We start from the raw sequence: 11,505 nt of genomic DNA, 5'->3' as shown, positions 1-11,505 counted from the left end.
GTGTGTGTGTGTGGTGGAAGAGAGGCAGAGAACAGATGTGAGAACTTCTGGGGTGCCCCCCCACCTCCATTTTGTTCTGTGCAAGTTTGGGAGTATGTGACTTGGGCCCCTGAACGGGCACTCAACCTGCAACAGCCAAGAGCAGGCACATCTATATGTGCAAATAATATGCACAAATCAACTATGTGCACAGCACATAGACCCCAGTTGGAGCAGCTGGGCTGGCAGGGAACCCAGGGGGTCAGCCTGCCAGGCCAGGGCTGCTCCAACCAGGCTCCATGTGCTAGCTGGGACATGAGAATGCTCCTGCCTGCTATCCCCACCCTGAAGCACCCAGTGCCCCAGCCAGCCGGGGCAACATCTACACGTGCACTGCTGCACGTGAAAAAACTCCGCAGCAGGATAGTACTTGTATTTGCTGCTGAGTTTTATTAGTTTTGTGCACCCTAATAGGCGGCACACATACAGACACTGAGATGTTTACTGCACAGTTAATTAGTCAACTGCACAGTAAATGTCTCATGTTGACATACCCAGTAAGCAGGAAGGGCACTCAGTGGAAACAGGCATGGGTGCTCATGAGCTAAATGCTAAAGGCATGACTGAGGCCAGTGCCTTTGTGATGGCTGAAAGCTGCTGGCTGGATGTCTGTTTCAAAGAGGCAAGTGAGGCACTCATCTTGGGCCCAGTCCCCTGACTTGGTCCCAGTCACAGGACAGTCTTATAGTCTCATTCAGTTTCATTCAGCCATGGAGATGAATCATTCAGAGACAGGGGACTCCAAGACAACCCATGGGAAGTATAACACCCTCCACCTCCAACTGCTCTACCCAGTGACTGTGCCATAGACCTCCCCTGACTTTACCCAGGGCACACACAGAAGTTACATTTGTAGTATGATTGGCCCCTTAAAGCACTCTACAGCTGTGCAGTTCTGTAAAGGCATGGCTGTAGAGTGCATTCAAAAGTGCCCAATCGCATGACAATCTGAGCCCTCGTTACATGAGTGTTCAGATGAAGGCACTTCAAAGTGTAGCGCTTCCATTAACTTCTGTCAGCATGTGCAGGGAGCAGTGCTGAGCTGATACAACCCAGACCCACCCTTGGTGCTATCCTCAGAATGTGAGGGGGAGAATGGAGGGGAGGGAGCTCCATGTGGGTTTGCCCAGCCTGCACTGAAGGGTGGGATGGGTGGATTGGATGTGTGGGGGCTTGTATCCACCTGTCCCACCCTCCAGCACAGGTTGGGCAAACCCCAGACTGAGCTGTCTCCCCTCCCTTCTACTCCTCCCATTCTGAAGTGTATTGGAGCTGGCAGAAGGGAGAGGTAGAGCTAAGAGAAAATGGCTACAGACACACAGCCACTCCAACTGGAGATTGATTCCCACAATTCCCCGGATCCAATAGCGTACATCTGTTGAGTCAGGGTGGGGGGGAACTCTGTAACTCATGGCACTTCCTCTAAAGCGCCAGGAGTTACAGCAGGGAGCTGCACATCTGTCAGTGTCTCCAGTGGCTCAGCTTGGGTGAGGGATTAGAACCTGGCTAGCTGTGATGGACAGGCTGTGGTGCACAGCTCCAGAGCATGCCTAAGGGAAAGTGTTTGCAAGCAAGGGGAGTGTCTCCAGGTGCAGCAGGGGGCTTCTGAGGAGGGAAATGCTGAGCAGGGCTGTGAAGTAGAGAGCAGTAGAGAAAGACCAAGGGACTAACACATGCTAGTAATGGCACCAGCAGCCCAGGAGGAGTTTCACAGATGGGCTGAGTGCATGTACCATCATCAGCTGGAAGAACAATGTCAGAGGTCACACATGTGAGCCTTGCTTTTCCTTGGGAGAATTCTGTTCCTTGGGAGAATTCCTAGTGCAAAATGACCTGAAGGCAAAGGCATGGCCCCTCCAAGAAAATAAAATAAATAAATCCCTATTATGTACCAGAAACCACAATGAGGGTGGGAGGCATCACCCCAGTCCTCCCAGCCTGGGCTTCTGGGGGCCTGTCCTTCTGTCCAGTGTCTGCCCCATGCACGGAAGCAAATGGGAGAGAGATTGCGAGGAGACACAGGGGCAGCAGCCACCTCCTAACTCCTTAGAGAGTCTGTTCCTTACTAGGGCAATTGAAAAACAAGCTGGCAGGTGTGGGATTCATACCCATCACAAAATCTGGGATCAGGAGAGATTTTTTTCTCCCTCAGATTAGCACAGACTGTGGTGGTGCTGCCTACACCTGTAGTGTGGGGCATGGTACTTGTCCTGGGATCCTCTGGGAATGTATTTACTAACTACTTCCCTGTTGTTACAGAGGCAGGGCACTGGCAGTGCTGTCATCACCCCTTTTTTGCTCAGTGCAGAGTTTCCTTAATGTTCCCGGTTTTGTGCCTGGTTGTTATGTGTGAGGGTTTGAAGATTGTGGTGACTGTTATTGTGGGGGATTCTTTGGATAAAAGGGTGCCTGTGAGCCCTGGGGACTGGACTCAGCGGCCTAGGAGGCCCCTTCCCATCCTGTGGAGAGCAGGCCAAGCCAGAAGGAAGGTCCCTATCCACTCCCTTTGCTTCATAGGGCTGTGGTGTGGATTCTGCATTGACCACAGGGGCTACTCCTGGGGTTTCTGCTGAGTGCTCTCTCCGGTATTGACTCTGGAGCTCAGTGAAGGGTGAAAAGCTTCCTTTTTGTCTCTCCCGAGGTCACTTGCACAGGCCAGTCCAATGCTGACCATTATTTCTGTGGTTACAGGAACCACTATGGGCCAGGGACAAACAGATTAGTGCCTCATCCCAGGCTGGATCTACCCTTCTCTCTCCAGACAAGACAGATGTCCCTGTCCCAGCTGCTACAACTACCTTGGTATCCCCAAAGAAAATCCCTGCCTCCCACTAACTCATCCTTCCTGCTGCAAGGGTTCTCTTCCTTTCCGTCTGAGAGGTCCTTCTGTCCCAGAACTTCCTTTCTATCCCCAGAGGCCCCTGGCCTGGCTTTCCTACCTGGAAATCTGCAGTGATTTCCTCTCTACTGGCATTAAGGCCCTACTACCAGCTTCCCCACTCCCTCTTGGAGCCCCACCATAGATTTGCCCCATGCTCCCGGCAGACACCAGCTCTCCCCTGTGCCATCCCATCTTGTTAATTCCCAACTTGCTGGCTGTGTCTCAGCTGCAGACGGCGCTGTAATCAGCCAGGGCCCGCTCCTCTGCAAGGGGAAAAGAGAAAGACAGAGTTACACACAGAGGGGAGAGTCCAGCCTCAGCCCTCTGCAGCACAGCACTAAGGCCACAGAGCCCCTGCTCCTGGCATGAAGAAACCACTGGCTCCAAACCCAGTGGTAGTAGTCATAGATCTTGATGTGACCTGACTTCAGGCCAGACACTTAAATATCCTGCTCCAGCTACAGGAAGAAAGTCTGTGATCTGTCACTCAGCTTGTGGAGACAGGAGAGAGGGTCAACAAGGTAGGGGCAGGCAGGGAAGGGAAAAAGTGAGACACCCCTGCCGTGTTTGCAGGCCATTGGAGGGACAGGATTTTAAAGAATGAGTAACTGTGAGGGCTGGCAAATGCCAAGCAAAGTAATGGCGCAGCCAGACAGTCTTCCTCCACACGCAGCTCTGCCAGTACTTCTCACTCAGGTCCCGCAGCCTCCTCCCCCTGCTATTCCTAACCAAGGTAGCTCAGTTCTATTTACCTTGGTCCAGATAAATGTAGTTCCCTTCCAGTTTCACCTCCATTTGCTTAACAATGTTTTTTTTTGCTGCAGCTTGGACAGGAAACAACACGGTAGCTGGTCAGCTCCTTTTCAGAGAACTCCTGCCCCGAGGGGATCACCACTCCCCATTAGATTGGAGGCATGGTGTGATAAACACCTTTCTCCCCCTGCTCTGCTATCAGAGATCACAGCTCAGGTGTCCCCTCAAAGGCAGGCACAGCAGCCTGCCTTGATGTTGTGGGAAAGGAATCTCTCACTTCCAGGAGTGAGGGCCATACACTTGGGGAATAGGCCAGAGGCCTTCAAGGGAGGAAGTGTGGCCGACCTCCCTACAGCCACTCAGGCAGCTCCTGGTTGGCCCTGGAGACTTACATGCTGATGCATAATAAAGCTGGCTGTTAAGCTGTAAATAGACATCACATTTGTCCAGAGAGAAAGCCTTTTGTCCCAGGACCCTATAACTCCATGATCTTACTTCAAGTTCCTCTGGAGCATGAGGGATAAAATGTGCTAAGGCTTTTTCCTGAGACATGGCCCTGTAAGTCTGTACAGTCCTTGCAGCTCCTTCCAGGGACTAGCTGCCCAAGCTGTGTGCTCTCACTCACCACCCACTTGCATAGGAGCAGCAATGCAAGTTGGAAGAGTAACTCATATAAAGGACTGAGCTGTGGCTATTCTGACCTGGGTCAAACCTCAGACCTCAAATGAGATGCCCCTATTTGCAAACTTTCAGTTTCACTGCTCTCCCAGGTACTGAGTGTTAGAGCTACTTTCTCCAGATGCTACAGCTGCATGAATAGCTGATATTTCAGTTCGGTGGTACTACTGAAAAATGAAGTGTTCATTTCAAAACCAGGGTTTTTTCCCCCAAATTGTTGGCACAGAGCTGCAGAATGAGGCTCTTTCTCTCTCCTTCTCTTTCCCAGTGCCACTGAATATTTAACTGTAGAGTGGAACACCTTCATGGCAGGATGGAGAGAGCCTGGCCCAGAGTGCCCTATAGCCATGTTTGGGGCACTCTCTTGGGAAATGCAGACTTTGGTTCAAATCCCTCCTCTGAATCAAGAAGAAAAGATTAAGAGTCAACACCTGTTCCATCTAATAGGAGGCCTAAGTGGATGTAAGCATTTAAATATGATTCTGTTCCATCCTGTTCGCGTCCCTGAAAAATAGCTGATACAAAAGACAAGTGGATCTTCTTCCTGCTTGTTGTGAGGGCCTGTTACAAAAATAGGCATGTTAGCTTTTTTCAGAGACTTGAACAGGGTGAAACATTTAGGTTCCTAGATACACTTAGATTTCTAAGAGGTAGAGTAAGGTCTGACTTTTAGAGGCAGAGACTGTGGGCCAAATACGACTTTACCTGTTAGATATATGAGAGAATTTAGATGCCCAAGTACAATTCTATTTCACCCTGCTTGAGTCCCTGAAAGCAGTTAATGCACAAGGTGGTGGGGTAGGTCCTCCTCATTGGTTTTTTTGTTTGTTTCATTTTTTACTTAGTTTTATGGCCAAAATAATGTTATATTAGAAATGCTGGTGTAATAAAGGGATTTTGAGAGTGTTCTCAGAGTTGAATAGAACTACATTTAGGTACCTAGGCACCTAATAGATGGGCTAAGATGTTGCTCTATGTCTTCATGGGGCCTTACCTAGCAGCCAAGCCAACCAGGCCGCAGATAAGGGAATCATTACAGCAGCAAAGAAAACTGGCCAAACAAAGTGAAGACAAACACTTAACCAGATAGCATTTGTCTTCCCGTAAGCTAGTAATTTCCGAGCACTGTGTCCAAGCCATTCCATCATGTATGGGAACAAGCCACATTTCTACCCCATGCTCATTGGTGCTGCAGACAGGGGAGCACTGTGACTTTGGGGATGCCCCAGCCTGTCACTGTGCATTCCCTCCAGCTTACTTGTATGCTTCACTCCTATTAGTTGGAAAGCATCACCCAAAGGGCCTAATGGTCAGACTGGAGGATTACACTGTGGATGTCTCCACAATTCTGTCTCAATTCATCTATACAGTGCCCACGGGCTGCTGCTTGCTGAAAGATCCTGCAGGTGACCTGTGATTTGTTTATCTGTAGGTTTGATCCCTGTAGCCTTATTTGTGTCCTAGGAGAGGAATTTGGGAAGGTTGTTGCTGAAATGCAAATGATACAATGAGAGACATCAAAAGGATATTGTAGAATCCTGTTCTACCTACTCATCAGCCTGTAGGCAACCAAAGGTATGTGGACCTCCAGTTGGTTAGACTCTACCAGCAACTCAGTGGCAATCCTCCATGTGGAAATAAAGCTTTTCTAGTTTCTAATATAAGTCGACAGATCTCTGCCTGAAATATAGGGTTGATAAATAATATAGTAATATGGGTAATGAGATAGACCTCAGAGCGGAGAGAGAAGGAAGTGGGAAGGAGAGAGGTATGGATCTGCTCAGAGACAAAGGGAGTGTTTTCTCCATGTGGAAGACACAAGTGCTCAGGAAATAGAGGAGCACTGGGAACTAGCTGCTCTTCTCTTGGACACTTCCTATCCCCTGAAATGCTCCAGCTTTACTGCACTTTCAATTCTATGCTGCAACAGACCAGAGGAGATATCACAAGGAACATTTTTCATGGCACGGCTGCAGGGGTACAGAATCAGCTCAGTGGGAAGATCTACCTGGACAGCCTGCTGCAGGTGGATGGTGCTGTGGGGGATTTGCTCCAGTGCTGGCCTGTGGATCTGGCAGTGGTAGAATTAGGGGACTATTCATCTACACCTAACTCCTGCTGATACCACACAGGCAGCCAGAGACATGGAAATCATGGTTGAGGAAGGTAAACAGAGGGGACACACTAATAGGATATACTGCACTATCCCCTGACCAGTTCCCCCTCTGTTATGATGGAGTCCGATCAAATACTAGTGCCTTGGTCCATGATTGACATTTTATTTTCATTCTTTTCACACTCAGGAAAATTCCCAGATTACAATGATCAAAAGCAACCAGACACCCCAAAAATTACTTCACCAGGAGAGGGCTACAGGGCATGGGCCATACATGCAATGTGGGCCTAGGCCTAAAATCCCAGAGGGACCCCAAAGTGATCCACGCTTTGTCCAGAGCTGAGACCCCAGTCCCTCGCAAGGGCAACTGTCAAGGCTTCATACTCCCCTCGCCCCAGCAACTACAATGCAGGAATCCTGATGAGCCAGGGCTGGCCCTGCTGATGGAGGGGAGGAACGATTTCCATCCTATGTCATCCCTGTGTGCTGAAACAGAGGAGAATGAGAGACTGCCCAGGAGACTCCTGGGAAGACTGTGAGAGGAAATAAAGTGGAGCAGCATTAAAAGGAATAGTGAGAGAAACTGGGAATTGGAGAGAAGTGAGAGCAAAGCAAGCTGAAGGAGAGAAACGAGAGCCACCCAAATCCTTGCCAATCTGCAATTCCAGTCTCCCAGTGTCCCCATGTGCCAGTGAGAAAAGACAGGCACGGACTATGCAGCGCACCTGGAAGATGAGCTCAGTTTCATCAGAGTGATGGAGGGCTCTCTATGAGACCCTTTGCTTGTGGAAAGGGAAATTCCACCACAATGCTGGTCTCAGCTGCAGCAGACTGAGCCAGAGAGGTGGGGAGCCATGTCCCAAGCCTTCCAGGACAATGAACCCAGAGTGGAAACTCAGCTCGCAAGCCAGGGAGTAGAATATCAAAGTCAAATGCAGGTTTCATGACACATAACTCAGGGACAACCAGGTTCTGCACTAACTGAAGTCTCCAAACAGCTCAATGCACAGCCTTGTCAAGAGCACTCTGCAAGAGTCTAGTCCTTTTTTTGCAAGGTCTGTTATGACCCCTCCCCTTTCCCAGGAGGTTGGGGAGCCAAAATGTGCTGCTTCTTCCAGCATGGACACAATTATTTCAGGTGGGGAGACTGCTGCAAAGCCCAGGGAAGGAGGAAGGGAGATGGTGGGGAGAGAGCCAGGAGGCAGGTGCTTCAAGCTGACAGGGCAATAGATGGATCAGAGGCACCAGGGTTAGGGTCTTTCCAGGGCAGGAGGGGGCTGTTGTGTCCACCCTGGCAGGGATGGTGTGAAGAGAAGTGCACGGTGGCAGGGAGGAAACCAGGAGGACAGCTCCATGAAGCTTGGGCCTACCTCAGCTGCAGACAGCCCTGTATTCAGCCAGGGCTCGCTCCTCTGAAACAGGAGAGAAGGGATCAGAGTCACACACACAGAGCCCAGGCCCCCACACCCAGCCCAGAGGCCCCCAGCAGCTCCACAGCCCACCTGGCTGGTAATAGTCATAGACCTTGATGTGGCGTGGCTTCAAGTTGGTCACCTTGATCTCCCGCACCAATTTTAGGGCATACGTCTGGGAGGTATTGCTCAGCTGTTGGGAGGGTGGGGGAGATGGGAAACTGCTTTTAGAACTCCCCAAATCTTGGCACAAGTGGCTGACTGTGCTCAGTCTGCCAGAGCCAAGGAAGGAATTTAACAAGACTACTATCCCAGCTATGGGCTCCTCACACAGCTTTGCCAGTGCCCCTCACTCATGCCTCAGCATACACACCTGTTCCACGTAGATGGAGACAGAACTTCGGCTCATCTCCATTCTCCTCACAAGGGGGTTCTGCTGCAGCTGGGAAAGGAAAGAACAGGAGAAGGGTAAGCTGGGTCTCTAAAGGGCAAGTTGGAGAAGTCCAACAGACACTTCTCCCCAGGAATGAACAGCCTCCCTTCTTCGATGGGAGCAGATGAGAGCTCCCACTCCCTGCAGAGCTGATGTCTTCATAGGGTCACTCAGTGCCTGGGACCAATGAGAGGGATATGCTTTTGGTGGCTTTCGGGGGTTTGCTTGGGTCACCGGTCTGAATCCTCCCATGGGAATCACAGGCCTCCAGGCACACAGTAGAGGTAGAGTGGGAGTGGGGTCTATAGCCAACTTTGGGTTTAGATGTTTGGGGCATGAGCTCAGTTAGGAAGTGAAGAACTGCTCTTTGCAGCCTGCTGCCTCTCCTCAGGGTAAGAATAGGACCTGCTTGTATTGACCAATTGGAAGCCATTCTGGCCTCCAATTCCTTACAGATGTGCTAGAGCTTGAAGCCAGGATGAATCCAGACAGCAAGGAGACTTCCACGATCACCATGTTGGAAACAACTCTCCTCCCAATGTAGCTGGAGGTTGGGGGAAGAATGGGAGAGAAGATGTAAACCATCAGAAGCTATGTAAACAAGGGGTAGATGAAGCTATTGATCCTCCTCTGGCCCCAGATTCTCCCACAGCTCTACTGCCTCTGCATGACAGCCCTGGGGCCAGGGCCAGGACCATCCCAGAAGAAACCTGGGACCTTGGCTTGGAATAGTGTCTAAGATGGTTTCCTTGCTCTGACCAGCCCTTCTATCCATCCTTGTCCTCTCCCTCTCCCTTGGAGGATATTAAAGGGGACAGCACTACCTCCACTCTTCCATCCTCCAGAAGCAGAGGCACAACCAGAGGCACAACTGCCCCCAAGGGCCCTGGTTCACTTCTTTCCATTTCCTCACAGCTGGCATATTTGCCCTCCAGCTGTGCCCATCCAAACAACCCAACACCTCCCTCACAGCCACTAAGCCCACCCTGACTCCCCAAATATGTCCCCCTCCCACTTCACAGGGGTAGCCACATCCCAGGTGAACGGGCTGGGTGGAGGTGGAGGTGGAGGCTTTCTTGGCCTTACCTGACACTAACACGAAGAGTGAGGATGGACACATCTCTGCTGTTACAGTTGACCAGCTCTGTGGTGATGTGCAAAGCGAAGGTTACAGAGGCCTGTGGGGGAGGCTTATGGTACCTCAGTACTATCTGCAAGGCAGAGAGTGACCCAAATCATCTTCCAGATGTATTACTACTTGGAGTTGAAGTTTTTTTTCCAGATTCATAGGTTTTAGGGCCAAGAGAGGCCATTGTAATCATTTAGTCTGGCCTCCTATATAACTTGATACAAAAGCCACAGAACCACCTCCAATAAGCTCTGTAGAGCCTCTAACAGGAGCAGCCTGAGCCAGGATGTTCCCACAATCAGTGCTATGATGGGAAACAGCAGAGGAAGTGAACAGGGAGGAAAGCTGCAGTCCATCAACCTCCACTGCTGGATGCGTCAACTGAGCAAGCAAATGCAATGGCGCTCTTGGGTCATGCAAACTGGCCTCTAGTCCAGCCCTGCATGAGGAGCACAGCCAGTGTCTAACTCCCCCCACCTCCCTGGGAGCGACGACCTACCTGGGCAAAGATGCAGCCTCTGCCCTTGGCCTGGAGTGAGTACTTCCCAGGGACTTCTGTCAGTGTTTCCTGCTGCAGCAGCAGCCGGTTCTTGTGGGTGACCTGGAACTTCCTCTCAAAGCTGCCCTGGGATGTCACCATCACCTCCAAGTCTGCCTCCTTGCTGTATGTCAGGGCAGCATATTTGGCCAACGCCTGAAGGGCGACCACTGTGTCCTGAAGGGGAAAAACCAGTCACCTCACTGTGTGTCAGCTCTTTCAAGCCAGGAACAACGTCCTTGAACTCCATGCACAAACAGCAGTATTCTCACTCCTGCTGGCTCCGCACTCCAGGAATTAGCTCTGAGATTCACATTCCCAGGCCCTATGTCCAGTGCCCAGCCAGGGGTAACAGTAATTTGCACATGCTCCCGTCATAGAGGTACCTTCTCCAGTGAGGCCCCAGCCCATTCCTCTCCCCAGCATCCCACTCTGGGTTACCTGTGTGGAGGCAAAGCCCCCATAGGCATTCTGCTGCTTGGTGAGCCAGGCCACAATGCCAGAGGCTGTGGCAATGTCAGCCCTGGTCACTGGCTTGGACAGCAGGGCAAGGAGCATGTAGGCTGTCAACTCCACATCCACTGACTGGGGTTGGGACCAGGTGCTGGTACTGGGCGGCTTGGAGGGGGCCTGGCTCCAGTGGATCTGCCCTCCTAGGGGAGGAGAGAATTAGTCAAAGCACTGTCAGAGCAGATGTTCTCAGGCTTGGGACACAAGCAAGGCACCCAGTACCCAGGCACTGCTCAAAGCCACTGGGTAAATCTCTCCTGGCTACATAGATGGCCATGCAAGAATGCTGCCTAGTGTATCCCACCTTAAAGACTTGCGTTCATAGGTAGGAAACTTGCACTCCAAAGGGTGAGATGAAACTTCCCTGGGGTTACACATTGTTTAGTAAGTATGTGGGGACTACCTGCACAATCAGGTAAAATATCTCTCAGTCCACACTGAGAAAGACCACTTGGGAAATAGCCTCCTAGTCCACAGTAGCTCATCCCTTACTCAGTTCCTACCTGGTCTAGCAGGTGACAGGGCTGTATTAAGAAAGGTCAGATAGTTACAGAGCTCAGCTCTCAACTGGCTAAGTCTTGTGGGGGCAGTCACCAGTCACCCCCCCAAGGCTGTGGGGAGGGGAGGAACTGTGCTCTGTGTGCCAGCTAGTACTGGATGGGCCCTTTACCTGCTTTGATGGCCTTCTGGTCTAGTTCCTGAAACAACTGCTTCATGTGCTGGGTGTCCTGAGCCAAAGTGAAGGCATAGGCTAGCAGTGCTTTTGTGTAGGTGCTGGTAATGTTGGGAAGAGCCTGAGTGAGGCAGCCCAGGGCCTTCTGCACCATGCTGCTCTGTAGGGGAGAAACCACATGCTGGGACTGGGCACACATAAACAAAGAGACATAGATGCAGGCATATGTATGCTGACAGATGCACACAGAGGTATAAATGCATGGATTTACAAATGTGAGAGCACAACAGCACAGTTTATGCACAGGTGTGCAGGCCCAGGCACAGGATGGCAAATGGAACAA

The 11,505-nt window shown here is 51.0% G+C and overlaps 2 protein-coding genes across 6 annotated transcripts in view; one reads left to right on the top strand and one right to left on the bottom strand.

Annotated features, from left to right (window-relative positions):
- The window catches only part of LOC109296595 (alpha-2-macroglobulin-like protein 1), a 66,945-nt gene that overhangs the window by 43,993 nt on the left and 11,447 nt on the right, over nucleotides 1–11,505 (top strand). Inside the window, exon 36 of one of the 3 annotated variants that reach the window (XM_019516061.1) lies at nucleotides 6,655–6,737. The exons of the other annotated variants lie outside the window; for them this stretch is intronic. The gene's annotated coding sequence lies outside the window, so the exon portion shown is untranslated. Of the gene's footprint in view, nucleotides 1–6,654; nucleotides 6,738–11,505 lie in introns of those variants that run through there. 3 annotated transcript variants of the gene reach the window in all.
- The window catches only part of LOC109296596 (alpha-2-macroglobulin-like protein 1), a 52,304-nt gene continuing 47,408 nt past the window's right edge, over nucleotides 6,610–11,505 (bottom strand). For 2 of the 3 annotated variants that reach the window (XM_019516065.1, XM_019516066.1), the window contains exons 26-33: nucleotides 11,160–11,322; nucleotides 10,421–10,632; nucleotides 9,941–10,156; nucleotides 9,399–9,523; nucleotides 8,766–8,856; nucleotides 8,253–8,321; nucleotides 7,970–8,072; nucleotides 6,610–7,879 (exon numbers count right to left, since the gene is read on the bottom strand). In XM_019516065.1, coding sequence (XP_019371610.1) covers nucleotides 7,839–7,879; nucleotides 7,970–8,072; nucleotides 8,253–8,321; nucleotides 8,766–8,856; nucleotides 9,399–9,523; nucleotides 9,941–10,156; nucleotides 10,421–10,632; nucleotides 11,160–11,322 — 1,020 coding nt within the window. In that variant the 3' untranslated portion in view covers nucleotides 6,610–7,838. The remainder of the gene's footprint in view (nucleotides 7,880–7,969; nucleotides 8,073–8,252; nucleotides 8,322–8,765; nucleotides 8,857–9,398; nucleotides 9,524–9,940; nucleotides 10,157–10,420; nucleotides 10,633–11,159; nucleotides 11,323–11,505) is intronic. The other variant, XM_019516064.1, reaches the window with a different exon arrangement.

Source organism: Gavialis gangeticus, unplaced genomic scaffold (genome assembly GCF_001723915.1).
Source record: "Gavialis gangeticus isolate Ggan-Ray unplaced genomic scaffold, GavGan_comp1, whole genome shotgun sequence".
Lineage (NCBI taxonomy): Eukaryota > Metazoa > Chordata > Crocodylia > Gavialidae > Gavialis > Gavialis gangeticus.
The sequence above is the reverse complement of the archived record's forward strand: the minus strand, read 5'-3'. Positions and strand labels throughout refer to the sequence as shown.